The sequence below is a fragment of the Hakea prostrata genome, chromosome 1 (genome assembly GCF_041222555.1).
Source record: "Hakea prostrata isolate BN-2017 chromosome 1, UWA_Hpros_2, whole genome shotgun sequence".
NCBI lineage: Eukaryota > Viridiplantae > Streptophyta > Magnoliopsida > Proteales > Proteaceae > Hakea > Hakea prostrata.
The window spans coordinates 4,522,847-4,548,226 of record NC_142600.1 but is presented as its reverse complement, the minus strand read 5'-3'; the positions used below and the strand labels follow the sequence as shown (position 1 = coordinate 4,548,226).

At 39.2% G+C, this 25,380-nt stretch overlaps 1 protein-coding gene and 1 long non-coding RNA gene across 11 annotated transcripts; one reads left to right on the top strand and one right to left on the bottom strand.

Moving 5' to 3' along the window:
• Positions 1–550: 550 nt before the first annotated feature.
• LOC149026836 (uncharacterized) lies at positions 551–16,069 on the top strand. 10 transcript variants are annotated; one of them, XR_016173576.1, is made up of 8 exons: positions 551–746; positions 3,398–3,438; positions 12,377–13,803; positions 13,895–14,031; positions 14,198–14,347; positions 14,597–14,669; positions 14,904–14,943; positions 15,857–15,942. It is a non-coding gene; the product is annotated as an uncharacterized LOC149026836 (long non-coding RNA). The 10 variants fall into 10 exon arrangements; XR_016173569.1 differs by lacking the exon at positions 15,857–15,942 and adding an exon at positions 15,986–16,069 and having other exon boundaries at positions 14,198–14,669; XR_016173570.1 differs by lacking the exon at positions 15,857–15,942 and adding an exon at positions 15,950–16,062 and having other exon boundaries at positions 14,198–14,669.
• LOC149026835 (ENTH/VHS family protein) lies at positions 15,597–25,246 on the bottom strand. The gene is made up of 8 exons (XM_089156559.1): positions 24,944–25,246; positions 24,390–24,582; positions 22,959–23,206; positions 18,380–18,535; positions 18,065–18,221; positions 17,742–17,884; positions 17,594–17,629; positions 15,597–16,610 (listed from the first exon to the last, which is right to left on the bottom strand). The coding sequence occupies exons 2-8, from the start codon at positions 24,463–24,465 to the stop codon at positions 15,840–15,842; spliced, it is 1,587 nt and encodes a 528-aa protein (XP_089012685.1). The 5' UTR covers positions 24,466–24,582; positions 24,944–25,246; the 3' UTR covers positions 15,597–15,839.
• Positions 25,247–25,380: the final 134 nt, after the last annotated feature.

The following is a 25,380-nucleotide window of genomic DNA, read 5'->3' as shown; positions in this document are numbered from 1 at the left end:
AATATTACCAATATAGGTGCAAACCCTGATCTCCCCAGGAAAATTTGGACTTATTTTAACAGCTCTACTAACTACTAACCCACTATTGGAACTAAATATATAACATTTAAAGAAAAAAAAATATAACATTTCAATTCTTAGATTTAAAATTTTTTTGAACTTAAATATATAATATTTTAATTTCCCGAAGCAACAGGCTTACTGGTACTGGAAATCAGGCGTCTGAGTTTGAACTGATAGGTATTTGATAGACGTATGATTCAGATTTTTTGGTAAACATACGGTTCAGATTGATTTGAGCTATTCTACAATCATAAGCTCGTGTCTGTGGATCCCAAAAGTCGGAAAGGCGATGGCCGCCATAAATTCATCTGTCGTACAAAAAAGGGACATAAATTCACAATGCATAAGGGCATGTGGAAATCGTCAGATCTCTACAAAAAAAAAAATGATCAGACGTCCAATAATCATAGTGGGACCCACTATCATATCAAATCCTTTTAATGGACCCCACTGCTCGTGTGGTCCATTCTACCTCCAGTCTTTTAACGCTTCCTCTGTTTGGTTTTGAAACTACATTCGTCTTCCTTCTTCTTCACCTTTGAGGGCTTCGAGTGATGGTTAGGCTTCCAGAATCTCAGTTTCCAGGAAAGGAAGGGGAGATGGATCCGAAAACAGTTCGATCGAAACTAGCCAATTTGGCATTAGGAAATGTAATGGCAGCAGTTGTTTGTGATTTCCAAAAGGTATTCAATTGTTGATTCTCCCTTATCTTTCCTTTTCTGTTTGTCTTTTTAGCGATTTATTTCTCTTTAATGGGAACTGTTGCCTAGATTAATCAGCTTGTAGAATAAAGGATACTTCTCTGAGGCTTCTTAATTAGATCTACCTCGTTTTCCATTGTTTTCTTTTTATGGATTTTTGTTTCTCTATATGCTGTGGGTTCCCTGGAGTATATGGTGTATTCATAACTTTCAAATGGTGATATGGATTTCTGTCGGCTGCTTTGAGTCTCTGCTCTGAGGTTGCTTCTTCAATTTCATGAACCAATGAGAGCGGATACCACGTATTTCAGAATATTAGGGAAAATAGTTGTGGCTATGGAGACTGTAGAACAGGATAGAGTTACGAAATAGTTGAACTACAGTTTGATACACCTTGGTTATTCGACATGTTCAATCAACTACAGACACTGTCAAAGCTCCTTATGTTGTTTCTGAAAGAAAAGTGAAATTGATTAAACAAGTTAGGAAATCTATCCTTCAGAATGCAGAATACATGAATAAATGGGTATTGAATCTAATAGATGTTGACCCTCGTAAAAGGAAAAGACTTGCCTGAATGGCCTGAATGGTTAATGCTTGGATGTATTACTTACCCCCCCCCCCCCCAAAAAAAAAAAAAAAAAAAAAAAAGAAAAGAAAAGAAAAGAAAAGAAAAAAAAAGAAGAAGATGAAATAAGTACAAGATTAGAAATAAAAAAATCAAGAGAGCACTCAGTCAAAATTTTGCTTCATCATGAGTTGATTTCATTAGTAAATTTGGTTTTCTCCTCTACTATCTAGTTGAAAACTCAAAAACGTGTACTTGTTTTCTGACATTTCTTTTACCTTATAGGATTAGTTTTCTCCTCCAGTTTCTATGCTTAAATACAAAGTTATATATTTTGCTAGTCTTTTTATTATTCCTGAGAGTAACTCCATTTCTAAGGTTGCTTTGACCGTTTTAGTTTAATCATTGTTCAAATCTCCCCACCTATAACTTTTCCTTGTTAGGATGCCCTAAAAAAGGTCTTACTGCAGTTGACAAGGCCTTTTTTTTTTTAACCTTCTTTGGGATGTTGGAATATACAGATCATTTGGTTGGCGGGCAATCTGTTTACATGCATTAATTGTGGGTGGATTGGGAATTCATAACCCAGAGAACAGGAATATGATAGCCCTAGCTTAATCACCTATGAATTAGAATTAAAAGACCTCGTGAAGTCCTGGATTTGGGTTATGTACTGAAAAATGAAACAGAATTTGAACAACTTCCCAAATAGCACCACCCTTTAGTTAGAAACTCCTAAAATAGCAAGTTGCAAAATCAGTAACTATCAGTGTACCAACTAAAGAAATTTAAAAGGTAGAAAGTAGAAACTGAAGTTAATTAGAATCAAAGGACAGAATTAGGAAGCAAATGAAACAGCAAGTCTAAACTTTATTTTTACTGTCATGAGAATAAGCAAAATAGAAAATCTCCATGTATGGTAAGGACTTCTTCAAGATAGAAACCATTCTAGAACTTTAATAAAATAGGCACTATGGCTTGAATGTAGGACACTTGTTCAAACTTCTAGAACCATTGTTAAAATATAAACTATCACTAATCCCGTTTAAGACTTAAATTCCCAATATTTGGGCCTATAGAGATTGTCTATTTCAAGATTAAACTCAAAATTACTAAGCCCATGCCCATTACACCCCACGGAGACTCAACTTAAGCATATTACCCATTATTATCCAATTGGGATAATTATTGTTGCCCCCTTGTACTTTAATTTTATTACTATTTTATCTCCTGTGCTTTTTAAAATTACTAATCCAACCTTTAACTTTGTTTACAATTATTAATGGCCCCCTACCGTTAAGCTCCGTTAGTTTACTGATGTGGCATGACTGGTATCTATATATTTTTTCAAAATTCTAAAAATAACCCTCGAGTTATCTCTTTTCTTATTTACCCTTTTGTCAAATTATAATACTATCCTTAATTAATTGTGGAAAAAAATTAACCTTAAATCCATTTTCTTCTCTAAAAAGAAACCACCAAATAAATGGAAGATGTGACTTTTCTTCTCTAAAAAGAAACTATCAAACAAAGGAAAGTTGTGATTGAATAAAACTCAAAATAGAAACTAAACATGAGGAAAGATCAAATTTAATTCAAAGTTGGAAATTGAAAATCACCTAATATATGCTAACCATTGTGCATGTTACCAAATTTCCTATCAATTAACGTCTTATATGCTAATTTGTTTGTAAAACTTCCATAATTGTGATTGTGGAAAATTTAAATCGAGCTTGAGAGTTTCAACAACTATAAGCGTGTGGTCCCATCAATCCTTGAAAATTCTCGAAGAAAACAAAGAAAAATAATTTTAGGATAATGCTTCCATTGAAGATGAACCTTACTTGAAAATTCCATGTGATTTATATTTTTTAGTGCAACAGTAACACCCTCATTAACAAGTATCACGCTGCAGTAGAGATCATTGTTCTTTTGTTCTTTTATGTAAATTCCAAGAATTACAACACACACACACACAGATTCATTTCTTTTCTCCCAAATAATTGCTTTTGTTGTTTGAACTTAAGTTTATACTGTGAAATAGTTTGTCTTCACCACAATGCAGTTTTTAATGGAGTTAGGGACAAAGAAGCAAGATCTCAAGAGGTAATTCATTCACAAACTTTCTTGATTTGGGTCTTCTGTATATTTTAAATGGAGATAACTGTTACTCTTTCAAATCCAAAATTGATTCTACAATATAAGATTTTAGGTTATAATTGGCATTCAATATGGTTTTTATAAATGAGGGTAATGTCATTTTTTAAATTTTAATGAAGGGCAAAGTAGACATTACATATTCAATGTTAACAGCTACAAGGAACATTTAAGAAGGGCAGATGTATAGAACTGGTTACTGTCAGAAAAGCAAAGCTCAAGCTCATACTAGAAGTAAAGAGGGGAATAGGTTTAAAATAAGGGGAAAAGGGCGGATAATAATAATAAGGGGAAAAGGGCGGATAATAATAATAAAGGGAAAAGAGCGGATAATAATAGTACGAAAGTTCGCCAAAATTCACTGGTTCCCTACCTGGCGAACTGGCGAAATCTCGCCGAAATTTCGGCAAGATTTGGCCCTTGTTTCGGTAAATTTTGACCTCCCATTTCGGGGGTATGTTTGGTCATTTGGCCCAAACTTGGTGTCTACCCTAATTAGATGCCAATATTTGGTAACTTTGAATTATTTCCTATAAATTCTTCCATGTAAATTCTCTTTCATAGCCACATTTAACATGTTACCTTTTGAGGCCTAAATCATTCGGACACAATTGGAGAGATTACCTGTTGACCTTGAAGATTCCATTTCAGAATTCCTTCATAATTTAAATTGTTTCCATAAATTCTTTCATGTATATATTCTTCCCTAACCACATTTGGCATGTTGACTTTTGAGGCATAAATCACTGGAATATAATTGGTAAGATTGTTCATTGATCTTGAAGATCTTGCTATAGAATGTCTTCCTAATTTGAATTATTTTCAGAAATTATTCTATGTAGATTTTCTTCCTTAACCATGTTTGTCACATTGCCTTTTGAAACTTGAATCATTGGGATAGAATTGGTAAGATTGTCCATTAACCTTGAAGATTCCGTAATAGAACCGTGAGAGAAATCACCTAGAAATCGCTAGAAATCGCCAAAATATCGAGATTATGGCGATATATCGGTCAATTCGGCGATATATTGCAAAGTTTGAATTTTGTTCGTCGTTTCGGTTTGCCTTTCACCGAAACGGTTGAATTTCGGCGAAAGGTTGTACCATGGACAACCACTTAACACTGTTAGAAGTGAGGGGGGAAATAATAATTTATAAAGAACGAGGATTGATTAGTAATAAAACCAAAGTATAGGGGGGCAATAGTAATTATCCCCATCCAATTTGGTTGTCTGGTTGGCAACTCACATTATTATTCCTTTGAATTGCATGAAAAGTCCCTGTCTTAAACAAATTTATTCTAGTGATGCTGAATCAAATCTGCACTACCATCCTTTATTCTGAACTAGAGTTCAGCAACCGTTGATATTATTCCATCTACACACTGGCTCTGCTTGCCCTCCTCAGTTTTCATACCAATTGATGGGGTAGTCACATGACTCACATCACTAAGGATTAGGGCTAAAAAACTGTATGTTACTCTAAAATTTTAGGGAGTATATGAATCAAAACCAGCAGCTTGATTTGGAGAAAAGACAGATCTGATGTAAGGGTGTCAATTTGGAACCAAAAGAACCATTTTAAACCAAACCAAAGAAGGATCTGTACAGTTTTGGCATCTGGACAAGGAATCCTTGATATGATATGGTTTTAATAAAGGCAGAACTGTTTGGTATGAACCATACCGGATTTCATATCCCTGATCCGAACCAAGAATATAAATGTATGACAATTATATGTAGGGAAAATTTCCAGGGACACCTCAAGATAATCTGCAAAAGCAAAGACACCCCAAAACCATGCTAAATTTTGCAATTGCCCACTTTTCTGTTAGAACTGTTAGTTGGTTAGAGGAAATGACAAATATACCCTTAGTTATATTATTCGGTATCTTATAATATAGAATGACAAACAGGGGTGAAAGAAGGAACTTATGTAGGAAAAGAGATTAAATTTAGGATTCTATTTACTAAGGTTAACATTATAAAGTCAGTAGAGACTAAGGGCAACTTATGAATTATGATGTTATCTAACCATGACTGAACAGAATTTTCTACTGGAGTGTTGTTATCTTCAAATTTAAGAAACATTTTGGGATGTTATTGCCCGTTGTTATAATTTTGGGGTGCCTATGCTTTTTGCCAATTATCTTGGGGTATCTTTGAAAATTTCCCCTGTGTATATTATGTATCTCATCTTTTATTTTCAGATGATTAATTTAATAAGCAATAGAGGGGAGATAGTTGTTTTGGTTATGATTAATTTAATAAGAATACACATATCCAGTATGGTATGGAAAGGAGCTGAGAGACTCCAAGAACTAACAATCAACCTATTTCTTAGAGAGTCTACAACAGGGGGTGGGGAAGAGAACGCAGTCTCGAAGAAACATCAAAATAGATGGCGATCCAAATCATATCTCGAGATTGGGATTTCGAAGACCATCTCCTTATGTTACGCTCCCACCAAAGATGGTGAATAGTGGTGGCAAAGACAAGCTTACCCACAAGATCACAGATAGTGGTACCGGCAAAATTTCTCAGAATCCATTTCCAATCTCTAGCAAAGCCCAAAGAGCGACGTGATATGGGCCAAATGGAGGCAAGGGCGAGGGTCCAGATAGGGCTAGAAATAGGGCAACAAGAAAAGAGATGGTCGATGTCCTCTAAACTATTCCAATAGTTGGTGCAGTTAGGGTTGGCGGGGATGTGGTGGCTAATGAGAAAAGCTTGGGTAAGGAGGGCAAGGTTAAGGGCTCTCCAAAGAGTAAGGGCATGGCGAGGGATATGTCTCTTAAACCAAACAAGGGGGGACCAAGGTATAAGGGGAGAGGGGGTTCTCAGGAGGTTCCAAGCCGAGGCAGTAGAAAAAGAGGTAGGGTGGGGGTGGAGCCAAGTGATATGGTCATCGGAAAGGGAGAGGAGGGGGGGGGGGGAGGGAATTCCAAACTTGTGTGAGACTTGGGTGGGGGAGGGGGACCAATAACCAAAGGAAATGAAAGAGGAGAGGGGGGGGTAGATTTTGGGATACGGGTGTTGTAAACGGTTCTAGGGCCAAGGAGAGTGTACAAGATACCCATCGGATGCCAGGGGTCAAGCCAAAAGGAAGTGGAGACACCAGTCGAAACTTGGATAGAATAGGCGGGAAGAGCGCGCTCCCGAAGAAGCAGGAGCTTTCTCCAAATCCAGGAGGGGAGAAGTGAGACAGTCTAAATCGAGTCATTCTTGAGGAGGTAGGAATAGTCCCAGGAAACCCATATGGAGTCATGTTTGGAGGCGATCTTCCAAATGAGCTTCATGAGACAAGCCATATTCATATCGCGAATACGACGGATTCCAAGACCTCCATCAGATTTGGGACGGCAAATGGACTTCCAGCAGATCGGGTGAAGGAAGTGAGGAGACTCTTGGCCTTTCCAAAGGAAAGCTTAGAAAATTGATTCCAGGGAGTGGATAATGGTTTTAGGGAAGGAGAAGATGCCACACTAGAAGAGATAGGAGGATTGGAGGACAGAACAAATGAGCACCACTCTTCCCGCAAACGAAAGCAACTTACTCTTTCAGAGTTGAAGCTTTTTCCGAATATGATCAAGCATGGGGGAACAATGGTGGCGGGTGAGCCGACCAAGGATGAGGGGGAGACCAAGATAGGTCACAGGGAAGGAGCCTGGGCTGAACCCAAAGAGCTGAAGGAGGGAAGCTCTAGTAGAATTAGAGATGCCGGAGAGAAAGATGGTGGATTTCTCGAAGTTGAATCTGAGGCCCGAGAGGGATTCAAAGAGGGAGAGCATAGATAGGATAGAAGAGATGGAGGAGTGGTTAGCCTTAGAGAAAATCATGAGATCATCCGCAAAAGCAAGATGGGTGAGCTTGAGAGATCGGCACTTGGGGATGGGAGAGATGAGCAACTGATCAGTTTTGGATTGGATGAGGTGGGAAAGCACTTCTAAAGCTAAGGTGAAGAGGTAAGGGGAGAGGGGGCATCCTTGACGAATGCCAACTCACGAAGAGAAAAAACCAGCCGGGGAACCATTGGTGATGACAGAGAAGTGATGAGTGGAAATACAGGTCTCAATCCAATGGACAAAGGAGGGAAAGAAGCCCATAGCCGAAAGGATTTCACTGATAAAATCCCACCGAATAGAGTCAAAAGCTTTATGAAGATCAACCTTCAATAGGGCAGCAAGAGAGTGGTTTGCTCTATCAAAACCATGGATAATCTCAGCACAGAGGAGGATATTGTCAGAGATGCTTTGGCCTGCAATGAAAGCTGATTGGTTGGGGCTCACCAAAGAGGGGATTACCAATTTAAGACAATTGGCAAGGACCTTGGAGATGAATTTGTAGATGAGATTACAAAGAGAGATGGGGCGAAAGTCAGAAAGAGAAGAGGCACTAGGTTTTTTGGGGATGAGACAAAGAAAAGTATTATTGATGGAGGAGAGCTGAGAAGGGTTAAGGAAGAAGCTATGAATAGCATAAATGAGGTCAGGTTCAATGAAATCCCAAGTGGCCAGGAAGGACCCCATACTAAAGCCATTGGAGCCAGGGGCCTTGTTGGCTTTATGGGAACGAATGGTAGTGCGGATCTCATCAAGAGAAGGGATTGAGCAGAGGGAAGGGAGGAGCAAGGGGTCGATGAATTTATTAAGGATGGATGGAAAGGGGGATGAGCGAGGGGGGGAAAGAAGATTCAAGAAGTAAGAGACAACTTCCTCCTTGATACTGGGGGGATCTGAGATCCAGACACCCCCGCTAGTGAGAGGGCAAGGGAGGGAGTTGAAGTTGTGGCGAGCTCTAAAGGAGTGGTGGAAGAAAGCGGTATTGGTGTCACCAAGCTCAAGCCACTTGATTCGGGATTTTTGGCGGAGAAAGCTCTCTTCTTGGGCTACTAGAGAGGAGAGGAGCAAGGAGAGGGATTTCTCCTCCATGACCGAGGACGGGCAAAAAGGATCAATCTGAAGCTAGGATTGAACTCTGGCGAGATCATCACGACATGTGGAGACCCTAGAGGTGATATTACCAAAAGAAGCAGAGTTCCAGGAACGGAGGGCAATTTTGGTGTTGCGAAGCTTTCGAGCGAAAGCCACAAGGGGGAGAGAGTGACAGTGGATAGGCTGGGACCAAGCAGTCATGACAGTGGGAAGGAAAGAAGGATTAGAAATCCACATATTGAAGAATTTGAAAGGCTTGGGACCGAAGGAAGGATGGTTTAGGAGCTTGAGATGGCAGGGGGAGTGATCGGAAAGAAGGGGAGGGCCAAAATGGGCATGAGCGGAGGGGAAGTGGGTGAGCCACGGGAGGTTTACAAGGAATCTATTAATCTTGGAGGCAATACGGGCGGAGCCAGATCTGCGGTTGTCCCAAGTGAAACGATGGCCAGACCAACGGAGATCAGACACACCTGCATCATTAATCCAGGAATTGAAATTATCCACAGCCACAGAGTCAAGGGGGTTGCCACCAATACGGTCATTTGAGAAATGGACTATATTGAAGTCACCCCCAATACCAAGGTTGACCCAACAAGGAGGAGGAGATAGAGAGGAGGTCGGCCCAGAGAGGAATCTTGTCTAAAGAGCGGTTAAAGCCATAGACAATTGAAAGATAGAAGGGGGGGAGGAGGTAGAAGAAACATGAAAGTGTAAGAGTTGAGAAGAGGAGAAAAGAAGGGTGGGCTGGAATATTGAAGGGTCCCAAAGAATCCAGATTCGACCATTAGGAGAGTGAGAAGAGTTGGAGATAAAAGACCAAGAAGGAGCAATGGAATTGGCAACTTGATGGGAATTGTCACAATGAACATGGGTTTCTATCAAAGTAACAAAAGAAGCCTTAGACTCGCGGATGGATTGTTTTATTTCAGCTTGTTTGGCAAGGGAATTGAGGCCTCTAACATTCCAAATGATAATATCAGTCATTTAAACAGCTATGGGGGAGGGCAGTGACCAAGCTACAAGGAGATGGGGATCCATCAATTCTATTAAGCATGCACATATGGTCATTTAAACAATGAGGAGGGGGGAACTCACACAAGGATGAACCAAGGGGGTAGGGGGATTCGAACATGTCAGGGTCAATAGTTGAGGTAGAGCCTGGGGTTGAAGAGGCAGGGGTGAAAGTAGATTCGGTGATGGAAGGGGGTAAAGCAATATAAGGCTCAGGGGACAGAGTAACGGAGGTGGATAGTTGGTTGATGGGAGGATTGGGTTTGGGTGGGTTAGCAGCCAAGATGGGTATGATAGTTTATGCCATGGGGTGGGCTAGGGGTGGCTTTAGTTGGGCTTTGGGATTCAGAATTGGAAGTTAAACGAGAGGTAGGGGTAAATGGGCTGGGTTTAAAAAGGGATCTTGAGTTGGGATGTGGAAAGTGGTTGAGGAGATAGTTCGAGGAATGTGGTGGGTGGCGGCCAGGGACCTGCCAAGGGTTCGTCGGTTCTTGTGGTTTGATTTGGTCTTTGTCTTGATGGGTGGTTAGATTTGATACTGGGTGGGGTTTGGACGACCTGTTCGGTTGGGTGCCCACCTTCGGAGCCAGGCATGTCCCTCCCTCCCGCTCACGCCACTATTGAACCAATCCCACGCCCAGCCCGGTCTTTTTTTTTTTTTTTGGTATTGGTGCTTTTCTAATACTAGAAATTTAATGCCTCCCAGGTCAAACCCACACCTCTCCCCGGAGAAGTTTGGATCTTTACCACTCAACCTCTCCTTTTGTAGTTTTCCGTGGGAGGAACACCGGGCGCGGGGCATGGATCTCCGCCGATCAATCGACTTCGGGGATTTGAGGCATCCTCGACATGGTGGCGCCCCCTCTCGTGCACGCAGGGGGGGGGAACCCCCCCGGCGCGAAGACGAAGAATCATTTTTAGGATTCCCCATCGTCGCCACAAGGAACGAGACGAGGGCGCGCATGGCCAGACCGGCTCTTTTTGAACATCTGACCATGACGACACCAAGAGGAACCCAATCGTAAACTATAATCTAGTTGAAGTGAATTCCCGAATCGTCGCTTGAGCGGGCGGGCGCCTCAACACAAATACGAGCATGGACAGCCTTTCGAGTCTGCTCAGTTGAGTGAAGCCACCCCCCCTCTGTCCGAGTGTTTCAACCCTCAGGCATGAGGCTCCCGGCTTAATGAAAATAGGGGATTTCCCTACATACCAAGGGGATCCATTGATGGCTTTCGAATGGCTACTAGGGGAGGAGAACTTGAAAAGCAGAATTCCATTATCAATAACAACTATCCATGGAACCCAGAGTTCCATTGTTTGGCAGAAAGCTTTATGATGCCAAGAGGAGGCGGGCCGAATTCCCCGGACAACATTCTTCCGGAAGAATTTCGACCCGTTGCAGGAGGGCTGAACCAGGGATCAGTCGGAAGGAGGGAAAAGAAGGTTGCAAGATGATGCTTGGGGGAGGGAGAGTTCCGCATTCGCAGTGTGGAGACAAAGTGAGCCAGGAGGCTCGGAGGAGTTGGAATGCGGTGCGGAAGGCAAGGAAGGGTGGTGGACGAGGTGGTCATCGAAGGGGAAAGGGTCATCGGGGTGGTCATTGGGGAGGAGAAATTGGAAAGGATGTGGTCGTGCAGCGGGGGAAGGGTGGCGGGCGGGGTGGTCATCGGATTGTACCACATGTTACTCCTAATCTTATTCAAATCCTCTACTGCATCTGTTCTTGTGCTATCTGTGCTTCGGGCTGTTGAGAAGTTGCCATGTGCTCAAATCATTTACTATAATGGACTAAACCGCGGTTGAACCTAAGTTTACTCAAACCAGATCGGGTTGAAATGGTTGCTGAATCAAACCCTAACAATTGAACAAAAGAAAACAGAGATAATGCAGAAACGTAGAAAGGAATGAACAAACAGAAAGAACTCAAAGGAACGAAGAAGAAAATGCAAGAAGACTGCCGGGAAGGACAACTCGCCGCTGCAAGTTGTATGGTTTTGTTCCTCTTTTTGTTTTTCTCCTGCTGTTTTCGCCTTCCTACAAATCCTTGGTTTTAGGTGATGCAGTTGAGAATGTCCAAAAGGTTCAATTGAGCTTTGAAATACTTAATTTTGGCCCAGCAGTGGGTTCCTTAGACATTAAGGCTCTTGCTTTTGGGTAAATTGATATAATGAGCCTATTCTATAAAAGCCCATAAGTGGGGGTAATGCTGATACACGGGATTAGTAGTTAATTTTAATATTTAAGTTAGTGTTTAAGTTAGATTAGGATACTTATTTATCAGATAGGATTCTTTTTTGATTACCTTTTTTTGAGTCTTCTAGAGTGTGATTAGGAGTCCTTTTTAGAGTCAAATTAGGAATTTTGGAAGTATGATTTGATTAATGAATCTGACTTTTTATGAGAGTTTCAGTGCATACGGGATTGTTATTCCTTTCTTTGATTTCTTATCTTTTCGTTTTCAAGTGTCTTTTCTATAGTTAAGGTTGTTATTCAAGAATATCTTCAACAACAGTAAGTTGAACTATTCCCTAGATTTTGTTAATCTTCCTATTCTTCTAATTCCCCTTCAGTGAAAGCCCACCATGCAGCCAATTCCAGGTCTGCATCATTAGGTTTGTTGCATTTTCGATTGATGGATGGGTATGCTATAAGAAACTCATGTAATCATAGAATATTTTACTGCTTCAGTTCCTTTGTTTAAACTATAGATCAACACAATTAATTTAACAGTTCCCATTCCTTTTGTGCTATAATGGTGCCTTTTTTATTTTCTCTTAAAAGTTGTTTTAGAAGACCCATCCCCAAACTTTTTTTGGATTTATCCTTCTTTGTAGTAAAGTAGTGGAGGTTCAACCAAAATAACCCAAAGTTATGTCTTATTGAATTGGCTTGGATTTTGACAAATGATGACTTTATCTTCATTCACCATGATCACTTCAGCCCTGTTTTCAACACAAGGAGCAACTTTCATCCTTCCCCCCAAAGGTTGGCTAAGGCGATCATATTTCATCGAGCTTCATCTCTCCCTCAAGAGATCCACCACTGGAGCCGATTGGCACAAAAGGGCTTTGGGCTCCCTCTCTGCCAGTGATTTCTTCGATGGTGGAATGTCAATTTGCAAACTGGAATTTTTTTTGGAGGCTTCCAAGGCCTTTGATGGTAATGTTGTTGAAAGGACCTTAATTGACCTTGTTGTCAAGCTTTGAAGGTAATCTTCCTTCATCCTGCCCAATTAATAGGTGCAGTGTCTTAATGGTCCATATATCCCTTTCAGTGGTTCATCATTTATGGACAGACTCTCTAGCTTAGTGAGTGCTACTCTCATCTTTCCCATACTCTGGCAAATCATATGAATCCTAAATTAATTGGAGATCATGTTAGCCATCATATTCCTCTTTATTGAAGTGACTTTAGGTCAGCAACCATAACCTTTTCTTCAGCCCTTATGTGGTCTAGCACAGCTTGTTGTTCAGCAGTGAACTTTTGGTCTTGGGGCCTCTTGGCGACAAAACTCTGTGCTTCCTTCAGATTTAGTTGGCTGTGGTCTTGGGAGTTTTCTCCCTTTAGTGATAGAGGCATTCCATTGGAGGGGTACTCTTCTTGTAGTATACTGGTGGATTCGAGAAGAGAAGTATTCTAGATTATTCAGTGAAGGTTTTTCTTCTCCAAAAGCTGTCAGTAGAGAGTCCACATCAGAGGCTGCTTACTCAAATGTTTCCTTGAAACTATCTTTTCAGTATTGGGGTGATTTTAATATTGAAACAATTGCGCACCCCATATCCCTTTTCAATGGTTTGGTTAGGAACATATATTCCTAGAGGTACCTTTCTCAGGTTAAACTAGTTTTATGCAGCAGAAAATTCTTCTCATATGGTAAAGCTACATTGGTTCCACTTTTTAAAATTCAAAATTTGAGACCATATTTCTCTTTGTATAAAGAAGGTATGGAAGGAAATGACAATCTGGTCCATCTATAAGTTAATTATCAGGTGGGACAATATACTGGGAAAATGTGGGTGATGGGGATAATCCTAATCACTATCATTTTATCCCTTGAAATCATTAATCTCGTCCATTTTTTGGGAGGCAAGGAGATTATGCACTTTCAGGTTTGACATCTACTGCCTCAAAATACTAGTCACTTTTCTCTCTATTACCAATGAAGAGTGTCTCCTGTAAGAGTGTTACTGCATTTTGCATTTGCATGTGTCATCTTAAAACTCACATGAAGTATAGTCTTGATTGAATGTGATACCTAGGCATATTTTGTAGTTGGATAATTCTGTGACCAGCTACTTGTACAGGAGTTACTCAGGGAGAAGACTGTGCATCCTCTGCATTGAGTTGATCTTGGTGACTTGATGGATGTAAGTTGGACAATATATCATCATTGATTGTGTTTTGCATCCTTTTGCTTATTCTAATATAACTAAAATTAGGACCCAGAGTTTCATGCAGACAATATTGCTGTCCTTGAGGTTAGGATCAATGGGAAATAATGAACATGCTGTGCTGGAATCTAATGACTGGCCCTGGACAAGAAGAAGCTGAGAAGCAGAGCAAGCTTTGAAGAGGCTTTGATGGGTACTTGTCAGGTGAGTAGCAAAAACTTGGCTCCTACTTTTGCCCCTCAGGATTTTTAGGCAGCCTACTTCGGTAAGCTTGCCTGGGTCCAGATATCTGCCGCCTGGTGATTTCTTTGAAGGCACATTTACCATCTATCAATTTAGTAAGTTTCATCTGAATCCATTCTCTCTGCAGAGAAAAAAAACCTTTGCAAATTATTTGAGAACTCAATTTTGGCGACAAATGGGCAACCTCAACTGCAACACTGCTTATCCAAGAGTAAAGGGTTTCTTGCAGAGGTCATATTTCAATTTAGGCGGTCAATCCCACTATATGACTAAAACTGTATGTGGCTTTCCTTTGCTTCAACATTTCAATTGTTCAGTCACGCTCTATGACCATAGTAGAGCGGACAACTCTGAACAATATACAGAAATCATATTGAGATGAACTTCAACACATGGACAACATGCTAATGAATTAGGCCCCTCGATCTGATGTTTGGTGGATACCAGGGTCTTAAACTTAAAGAGTTTTAGTTTCTATATAAACAATTTCTGTACAAAGTTATGTGAGTGCGTTGATGTCTTGTAGGATAACGGATAAGCATTTGAAGTCTCCTGCACCAACGCACATTGATGTCAAGATCATCAAGCCGGACGCTAAGGTTGGTTCATATCGTTCCCACATTTAGTAGGGTTACCTGTAACTAAAACAGTTTCTAAACTTTGATTGGCGTTTAAAATCTTGTTGAACTGGCAAATTTTTTCTTGTTTAAAACCATAGAATTATTAATCGGCCTAAAAGTCTACAGGCTGGCATGATGCCTTGAGAAACCTAACTATAAAATTGAACATTAAAAAGCAATGTAACTGTTTTTTGGTTTGAATTTGAATTGCAGAATGCATCCCTTGCCAAACTAGGAGTCGCATATTCTTCAGGTGAGATATCTATCTTGTGATGGGATGATCCGATAGTTCCTAAGACCTCTTTTGCAATTTTAAATTAAACATCTCTGTCAGAGTTTCAAAATTTTAGACTTTGCATACTTAACTGGATTTAAATTCGCCAAAAGTGTAAACATTTTCTTTATAGTCCATCCCGAATCGTATTGATTCTGGATTTTCTATTTTCACCTTTGAAGTAAACATCATGCCAATTCATTCTGTTACCTCACCGAAAGGAAATGAGTAAAGGCAACTGCAACTTGAAAACCCAAGTAACGTCACAACTGTGACACGTTATGGGCGATGTCAGTCTTACCTGCGGTGCAGCTTAGGCTGCTTTCCTTAGATATTTAAAGGCTCATTTTGTTTCATAGCAAATTTGATCCGTTGAAAGTTTTTCTTAAAAACATTGTTGTCTATAGAGTTTAATGTCTTTAAGTGAGCGGTTTTCAAAAACAATTTGAGATGAAGTTTTACATTAAAACGAACCAAATTATACAATTGCCAATTCCACAGGAGGTGCAATATGCCAGGCTAATTGGCTGAGTCGATTCCAGAGAATCTACACAAAAAAATTTTTTTTCTGCAACTGCCATGTTTGTTATTTTATTGTGAAAGAAAGAAAAAAAATTTGGGTGGGTGTGTAGAAGTAGTAAAACAAGAAGAAAGACGAAGAAACAAGGACATAATTAACAATAGCAAATTGAACTGCTTTTTTTGGTTTAAATAGGCCCACGACTTTTAAATCTCTCACCTAAGTACCTAACAATGTAATAGGTGTATTGTAAACTATTATGAAAAAGGGGGCTCCCATGTAGAGGGAGGACTAAATGTTAAATAGGTGTATTTTGTTTAAATTAATTCGGACAGTATGCACAATGACGATGAAGTCATTGTGGTTGATTAGGATTGATGTAGTACATCATCCCAGGAGGTTGAAGGGGCCGGAAACTAGGAGGTACAGGTGGTTGCTGAATCATTGGCATCGATTGTTGTACAGGTGGTTGCTGAAGCAATGACATCGATTGTTGTACAGGTAGCTGCTGAATCAGTTGCATCGGTTGCTGCGGAGTTTGGGGAATTTGCGCCTGCTGAGCCGATGATGGTGTTACAATCCTTGTCGAAAGGGGTGGGGGTGGGGGTGGACCTGGTGGCAGAGGTGGAAAACTAGCATAAGGATAAGGCAATCCACTTGTGACCACCCCGACCGATTGCTGCGCATATTGTTGGGAAGGATTTGGAAGGACATGATACTGAGTTTGAGCACTTGAAGCTTGGCTTTGTATCATCGGTTGAACTAAGGTTTGGTATTGACTGGTAAGTTGCTGCGCATAAGAGCTAGGAAGTTGCTGTGAAGGAGCAGCAACAAACATATTGGAGGGCTTCTCAAGTATATTCCTAGTATCAGTAAATGAAGCCACTGGGGCCGAGCTAAATGAATTAGCGGGTATTGAAGATGTGGCCAATCCAGCACTTTTTGCTGCCTGTGCTGCAAATGTTGAGAGAACAGAAGACATGATATACTGTGAAGAGGAAGAAGCTGCCAACTTATCAGCTACCTCAGCTGCAATTTCTGCTGCTGACTTCTTTGGTGCCTCTATTTTTTCACCTCTGAGCCGCTTCTTCATGTTGCTGGCTTCCTCCATCTGGGCATGTGCCACCTAACCAATTGATGATATGCAAGACATCAATGTTACAGTGGAAAAGAACTAATTTTTGCCTTGGATGTATTACTCAGAAGCCAATTTAATGAATTAATAAATAAAATAAGATTGAATATATAAGACATAAAGGGCTTCTGGGTTGTGAATTTCTGAACTCTGATTTACTAAATAATACAGAAGAGAGTTTAACAGCCTTAAATAACTATTACATTAACAGCATGCAGTATGCAATAGACAACTGGGCGGGCATTGTCATTAGGGCGTGTGCTGGCCATGCTCATTGTATATGATCCACAATGGGGCATTGTCATTGTGAATGTACTTACCAGTAAATTCAAGTGAAATTGTTTCTAATCATAGTACTTTAGGTGCTTGCTATGGTCATTTCAGAAGTCAAAAAGTATCTGAAATAGTTCTAGGTTTAAGCTAAAGATCCATGACTTTTCTTCTTAATTTATTTTTAAGAAAAATCATATTCTATGGTTTCAGTGCTGCACAAAGCGGGAGTTAACATCAGATACACAGTATCAACAAAAACAAAAGCTCCCAGAAACACAGAGAGTGTTCCCTCAGTTGGTAGGAATCCTATACAACGATGAGTTAGAAACACCCACCTCCTATACCAACCTCAAGAAGATTCTATTTGGAACTCCATTGAGATTGTTCCTGGACTGATGAGATAGAGGAAACACTTTGCCATTTGGCATTTGATATTTAAAATATTCTCTACTTCTAGCAATCAAGTGACCCACACAGCCTATAATCAGTCCTTAAGAAAAGAGTGATGTCTAACTTTACTTTGGGACACTACGAATGTAAAAACATTAGCAAATATACTTCTGTATGGTATGAAAATTGGATGGATTTCTTATTCACAAATACAGAAACAGTGGAATTTTTTTAATTTCCTTAAGAAAAGAAGGAGCTGAAGGAAACAGGTAATGTAAATGTTACTGGAGATCCAAGGTTATGACACACACCTGCAATTGAGTGCGACAGTTCTCCAGTTCGGATTCCTGAACAGTTGACCAAATAAGTTCTATATTCACCACCTGCTCACCTATTTTAAAGATATTCTAACCTTAAAATTTTTTGAGTACTATGGGGTTAGAATTTATAATCACATACCTGCTCATGTAGTGCCCCTCTTAGTTGAGAGACTAGGGCCACTCTTGTTTCTTCAATTGATTTAAGTTTTTCAACGCATTGTTTCAAAACCTTCTCTTGATCGTCAACCATATTTTCCAAACTTGTCCTCTTGTTGGGATCCTCTAAAGGAAAAAGCAAAAGAAAGAAATTGTCAGGCAAATTACAGCACTTTACTAGTGACAATTACTATTCGTCAGTTCTAGCAAATAAAAAGAAGAATGCATACCAGGCTGATCAATGAGTGGTTTCTGAAAGGCCAGCTAGAAAAAAAAGAAAAGGTTTGCAGTCATTGATAAACTTACCTCTGGAACAGGCAATATCAACATCTTTCTCCATCTTCCTCAAATGTTTGACAGCTGACTTGCATTTGCTCATTTCTATATCTTCATCGGAATGTTCACTAACCACAGAGTGAAATGCAGATACTACTTTCTCTATGGTGCCTCCAATGGTCAATTTCTGGTTTTTATATTGTAGTTTTCAAGGTCAGATCGACAAAAAACTTTCAAAGAAAATGGAAGACTGAGATGGGTGGAGGCTAAAACTTTAACTACTCGAAGTTCAAAAATAAATGGACATTACAGAGAGAGAGGCAATACAAGCCTAGTGGTTCTTACAGTTCTTATGGACCTTGAATCCCTTTTTATGATTTTAACAGAGCGTGAACGTTTTCTGCCAAGTTCCAAAGTTGGCAGTGACTCTTGGCCTAGCATCAAATCTCTGAGGCTCTGAGATTGAGATCCAAACACTTTCCTGTCTTCCCAGATATTAACCTATGAATTATGAACACATTTTGTTAATTGGTGTAGCATACTATTTAGTGTGTTCTAGGAAACCATGTGCAATGAAATCACAGATCATAAAAAATAAAAGGTTTAAAATAATACAATATAACAACGAATGAAGATGGGTGCAATCATACCCACCCCTCCAACCCCCCCCCCCCCCCCCCCCAACCAAAAAAAAAGAAGAAGAAGAAAAAAGGTGCAAAGGAAAGGCAAACTGTTATGTTCAAATCCTGAATTAGTTTATCTTCTACACATCTGATTATACTTTCCAGGTCCAAAATATAACTGTTAACAATTTAGGTACAGCACAAACCCCAACCTCAGAATAAAATAATACACAAAGTTTATCCTATAATATGAAAATATGCTGAACAGGAAACACGCCAGACCCTTGTACACCTTTGGCACTGGTGACAATGCTATGAGAAAATGTGGCTCAAAACAAGTTAAAACAAAAGGATTCTGTTATGGATATATCTACTTATTCATCACATAAGTGCAGCAACAATTTGTCAATGACAATGAAAATAATGTCTAAATTTTCACAAATGCATATAACAAACATTATGATTCATCCAATGAGTGCAACACAGAAATATGATCCACGTCTGACAGGATCCACTCCATTTGCACCAACAAAAAATTGTGTCCCAGAAAATAAACTTCAATTCAAGAAACAAATCTTTGTTGCCATTTGATATCTGTTTTCTTAGTTTTCTATCTCAAGTAGCTACTTGATGTCTGTTTTTCTTGGTTTTTTACTTCTCATTTGTACACGGTGAAAGAAGATTTTGACATTTGATATGGAGGGTGAATCCAGCCATATGACAGAATGGTGTTTGGAAGTGGCCGAATGAATGATCGATGAAGATAGAAAAACTTCTCAAACGTAACATCCAAAAGCTAGATGGACAATTTTCATCTGCATGGAAGCCTTTTGGAAAGAGCCACTAAATTGGGTAATCATTTTCAGGTAAGTATGACTGACTTACCAATAGTTAGGACTTCCTTCAATCGCTCTTAACTGATCAGAACAGAGGAATAACCTCACAAACATTGCAGTCCACCCTGGCTTGGGTTGCCAATGGGTAGAAAGCTTTTGGGGATGTACCCCTCAATTACCTACCTGAAAACATTACATATATATATGAGAGAGAAAGAGAGAGATAGGGATTTTGCCGAGCCCCCATCTTCAGATTCTATTGGAGGACAAGCAAGACTAAACCATTTGAATGAGGAGCATAGCAGCAAGGAAAGAGTAGGAAAAAAATGAACTCTGTAAACTAGGCAGGTCCATCGCCAAAGGTTTTGCATTTTAGGCAAATAGTTTCTTTTCCCTATTATTGTGAAATATTTATTTACGTTACACAGTACCTAAAAGATAAATTGGAAACAAATAGTGATTATAACAGAAATACACACTGATTTCTGTGATTTTCGTAGGGTTTTACGCTGCTGTAACCTTGACTAGAACCTTTGGGCTCAATGTTGGTATAAAACAAAGTATAGTTAATTCACCAAACTCCATAGGTCAAAAGGCAACATCTACAGAACCTTTATCTACCTCTGAGGGCTAACAGAGGACTTTAGGACTCCATTCTGGGTAACCTTTCTGGAAAGAAATTCACTCAGAAGAATCTTGTCTCGCAAAGACTTAGTAGCAGGATAAAGATGTTCATCCATCTCAACCTTTTTTTTTTGGTAATAGCTTCCATCTCTATCTCCAAGGCTCCGAAAAAGAAAACATCATCAAAACAGATTGAATAGACCTGATTAAAATTTCCAGTTGGGTGCAGTTCTTGCAAAATGACTCGCCTAATAACCTAGCAGGGTGTTCAGAACTTCAAGGAACACAGAAAATTTTGGGGGCGGGTATTCAGAAAAGGAATAACCTACTGTGCAAATGTGGGCGACGGTTTTTTCCAGTTGGGTGCAGTTCTTGCAAAACGACTCGCCTACTGACCTAGCAGGGTGTTCAGAACTCCAAGGAACACAGAAAATTTTGGGGGCGGGTTGTTCAGAACAGGAATAACCGGTGTTCAGAACAGGAATAACCTTCTGTGCAAATGCAGGCGACGGTTTTCTGGTTAGTGGTCACAATCGAGTTGATTGCTTAGTTAAAACTAACAATGTGCAGATGGGTGGAATTCGTTCAATTAATTTGTCCTTACTAGTACAAAGTATTCTGTCCCCATAAATTAATCAGGAAAATCTCCCTCTCCTTTCCATTCATTAAAGTTGTAAGAAATAATTAAGGATTATAGTAAATATTCCTTCCACTAAACATATACAATCTAAAAGTGGAATATTTTATCATTTCAAGATCTTGTATTGTCTAATATATCCGTATATCTCCAATTCTCTATGCAATATGAAAGGAAGATTGAGAATTTCCTTAACATAAAATAAAACTTGGTTTCTCAATCATCTATGGGTCAGAATAACGTCCCTACACATCCACAGATTTCCAACTTATTAGAGCTCATATTTTTAGTTATTTTAATGGAATTATAATAAGAGAAATTATAACTACTAAGCTTATTGCTTTAGGTCTCAATTTAGCACTGTATGAATGAACATGACCATCCACAAAACATATCTAGAAATTGGCTTGTGGATATGCTCACCAATTCTGATACTGAAGACCTTGGAAAGTTGTAAATACCTATCCAACAAAGATCAAGATCTCACGAATCCAAGGTGATCTGTGAGAATCATGACCAAATAGTAACAGCAACTAAATCTGAGACAGCATCTCTAGTTTCTACTCCTATAATTTAACTAGGACTCCAATTAATAGTCTTAACCAGTGTAGGTTTGTCACCATCTATCTTTGAGGGGAAAAATTCTGTGTTGTGAGGAAAAATTTATACCCCCTCAGAATTTTATGATTTTAAAGGTGGACTGTGTTCCTTCTATTATCATTAATTGTCGTTTCCAGAAGTCCAACAGGAGGACTCATCCAAAACGTATTCTTTCTATCACTTCAATTTATTTAGTTTCCTTCATTTCTTTTTGGGCTTTAGAGATACTTGAACTTCACTAAGAACTTTTACTTTATAATTCTAATTGTTGTTAAGTTCTCCAAACACGTTCTCCTCCAAGTCACAACTCTAACTTAAATCATTATCCTAATTATTAACCCTTCACCTACTAGACTACTCCGTGGTTATCCTTCATCGGTTATAGAGAAGATAAAAATCACAAGAATTCAACCAATACAAAGTTTTCCATAGCATATCAATAACAAGAATATTCAGAAACTCAGATCAAAGTATTTAATGATTTAGTCTAGGAGACATGACTAGACCTGTACAATACTAATCCATATTGATCAATCTAAATAAAGAATCAGCACTTAGAGAAAAATCCTGATATTGCTACAGGATCAGCTGATTTACCACACATTAAATATTGGAGTAATTTTGTCCGATACAGAATATGGATATGGATCAGATGATCCAGCCAAAATAATACTGATCTCCAAACCATGCTTGATGAACCCTACTTAAAGACCAACATCAGAACCAAGAAATGAAACCTCTAAGGAAGAACAGGTAGACACACTCAATTGAAATGCTAGTTTGCATTGCTTTAGCCACTTAGGCTTCTTGAACAATGATCACTTCCACAGGCAGCCACCTAAGGTTCATAACTAGAAAGGAAACGATTGTGATTCCCGCACGAAATGTTATGCATCCTAACATTAATATAATTTGAAACCTATTATCAAAAGCTTGTCATAAAAGGATACAACCAGGCTATTACCAAAAAAAAAAAAGGATACAGCCAGGCTGGACTCAGGCTGTGGGAATATGAAGACACAAAACTTATAACCAACCAAAGAATTCCATAAACAAATTGCATGACCATGTAGCATAGGAATTCAAAGAAATACAATTAACAGAGATACCAAGTAGACAAGAACTTCTTCCAGTATTCTAGAAAAAGATGGGGGAGGCATCCTTGCACAAGATGCTCCCTGTCACTGTTGGGTGTAGGCAGGCAAATGCATGCAGTTACCCCCACTTCTCGGAGAGGCTGTTTCCATGTTTCAAACCTGCAACCCAATGGTTGCAATAGCGCAACTTTACCGTAGAAGAAACAAGCCTCCACCTGTAAATAAAACAGCGTGACATGCATCCACCATCATTAATACACCACAAGAATCTCCAAATTTTGCCTTATTATTTTATTTTTTTATTTATTTATTTATGGATTGGAGGGGTTGGAGGGACATCATAATGATTGCTAGTTGCCAACTAATTCAAAGATTCCTTTTTTCCTTCTCTAAGAGAAACGGTGGTTTAATGGGCAGTCAACAGCGCTTGGTCAAATAAGTTACTCTACGTTAAAGGTTACCAAAAAAAAAAAGTCACTCTATACATTAAAGGTGAAAAACACATACCAGTCGAGATACCACAGTCTTCCCATGCTCATCACATTTCTCATTAACATCCTTAATTGCTGCAGGAAGAACCTTCCAAAATTCAGTGACAAATTCGGTGCCTTTACGCTTGCTATTCTGTAGGATGTCATTGGCAAGATATAGAAATGCAACTTTCTTTGAATTCTCTGAGCTATGAAATTGCTTATTCCACGTTGCAACAACAAGGTCTGCCTTCTTCTGGTGAAAAATACACCAATGTGACAATGCTATAGAAAGGTTAAGAAAACATACTCCTTCAATATATAAGACTGAATTGACGGTAATCACTTCAATACGAAAGAAAATAGTGATGACCAGGGTTCAAAGAACAGAATCAGAATCTGATTAGGTGAATTGGTTGAGCCCAATCCCCATTACAGAACACCCCAAGTGACTGATCTATGTTGGCCTTCTAGGTTTCACGCCAATTCCAAAAGAACTGGAATTGGCAACGGAATCACAGTCGAGAACAGATACACCCGATCCAAATCCCAATTCTAGTCTGACAACCTTGATAGTGACAGCTAGATTCATGGATTCAATATGATGATCAAGCGACAAATTATGAAGGTTCTGGATGTACCAATTTGGAGCATGCTAAGGAAAGATGCAAGTCTTAAACCCTAGTAACAAATACTTTTATACGGTAAAATAAATTTTCCTTTTAATCAATTCCTCTGAGAAGACAAGTCATCCTAAAATTTCAATTTTAACTAGTGTTGTGTTCAGCAGTGAAATAAGGCATTAACTTTGTTGTAGAATCAACAAAAATATCAACCAATACACAACAATAGTTAAATATCTTGGAACTGAGAGTAAACCTAGCTGGATATATGAAGATCTTACTATCAATGACACGTGGTTTTGATACATATGGCCATGAGTTGTTAGTAAATTTACTTAGTTTTCTGGCAACATCCATAAGGAGCTCCATAGAAAACCCTAGCAAATTTGTGGATCACCTTCAAGGGACTATCACATTATGTGGATTCATGTATACCATAACATTCAAGTGGTACAGTTTTTCACTTAGCAGTGGATTAACAAACCACCAATGATGCTCCAGCCAGAATTCTAAACATTTCCGAAAATTAAAACATAGAGAACAGCTACTTGAAAGTCACTGAAAATTAAGTATAGAGGAAAAGTTTGCATCTTGAGATAAACTAAGGTATCAGCAGCTTCCTCACATACAACACTGAATGAAATTCGAACAGCAACATGGAAAATATCTACATCTCGAACTACTATGATATTTCATATTTCAGATGAAAAAAAGGGACCAAACTTCTATCACCGGGCTGTTTCCAGAGAAATGAACATGAAGTTCAATTCTTTTTCACCCGGTGAGAAGGTTTCCAATTCTCTTTCCCAACACAAAGAAGGAATTACAATATTTTCAAAGGATACTTTCGATACACTGCTGGGTGTTGTTAAGCTTAGTAAGCTTGTCCGCCAGTATCTGCTCACTGAATGCACTATTCATCCCACCTGAGAAAATTTCCCCCTAGACCTCAGGCCTCCGAGGATTAAGTTCCACAAAACGAAAATTTCTCAAGACCGCCCTAATTTTCACCCATGCAAAAGCTTAACGGCACAGAACCTGCGAAAAAAAAAAAAACAAATTAAAAATGCTGTGAGAAGAAAAAGGGAGGGGAAAAAAACAATAGAGACGAAAAAGAAGATTTAGAACTCCACTTAAAGATTCGACCATAATAATCATTAGAAAGCCGTCGAGGAAAGAGATCGCGGAACAGTTCTACATGCAAAACTTAAAATTAAACAATCGAAAGAGACAGAGATCAAGCGCTGTAAAAGATTCAAAGAAGCAGACGAAACGCTGAAAACGAACGATTAATATAGCGGAAATATCTCCGAACCATAATGAGTGAGCAGCTACGAAACAAGAAAAAGGAAACTTGAAGAAAGCAGGAGAAAACAAAACGAGAATACTGAAATTTCACCTCAATTCTTCTCCGGCATTTGTAGTGATACTTCATCTTCAGGCCCTAAAGTAAAATTTGGAAGTTCTAACGTAAGATAAATGAAGCACAAGAGAAACAAACGAAGTCGGAAGTCGAATGCAGGAGAAACCGTAACAGTTGCAGAGGGTTTTAAGCGTTTAACGAGGTTTAGACTTAAGGACGGTAGCGAAGTTTCAAATCTTAGAACAAGGACGCGCACCGCAAATCCGAAAAAAAGGGGCCGAGATGGATTTTTAGAGAAGAGCCCCAGATTCACAGACTAAACCGTATACCCAATCAAGAGTCACTGCTTCCGAATATTTTTTTATTGTGAACCGGTTTGGATGGCCAATAAGAAACTCGAAAATTCAAACTCATTGGGTTAGCAAGATTTTTATACTTTTTCACTTCTACTAGGTGAAAAGAATCTACACAAC

Coding starts and splice junctions, on each gene's coding strand:
- LOC149026835 (XM_089156559.1), bottom strand. CDS start 24,465: ATGAATAGTGCATTCAGTGAGCAGATACTGGCGGACAAGCTTACTAAG. Junction 23,207..24,389: donor CACCCAGCAGTGTATCGAAA/GTATCCTTTGAA, acceptor ACCTTTCTATAG/CATTGTCACATTGGTGTATT. Junction 17,885..18,064: donor TGATATTGCCTGTTCCAGAG/GTAAGTTTATCA, acceptor TTTTTCCTTTAG/AGGATCCCAACAAGAGGACA.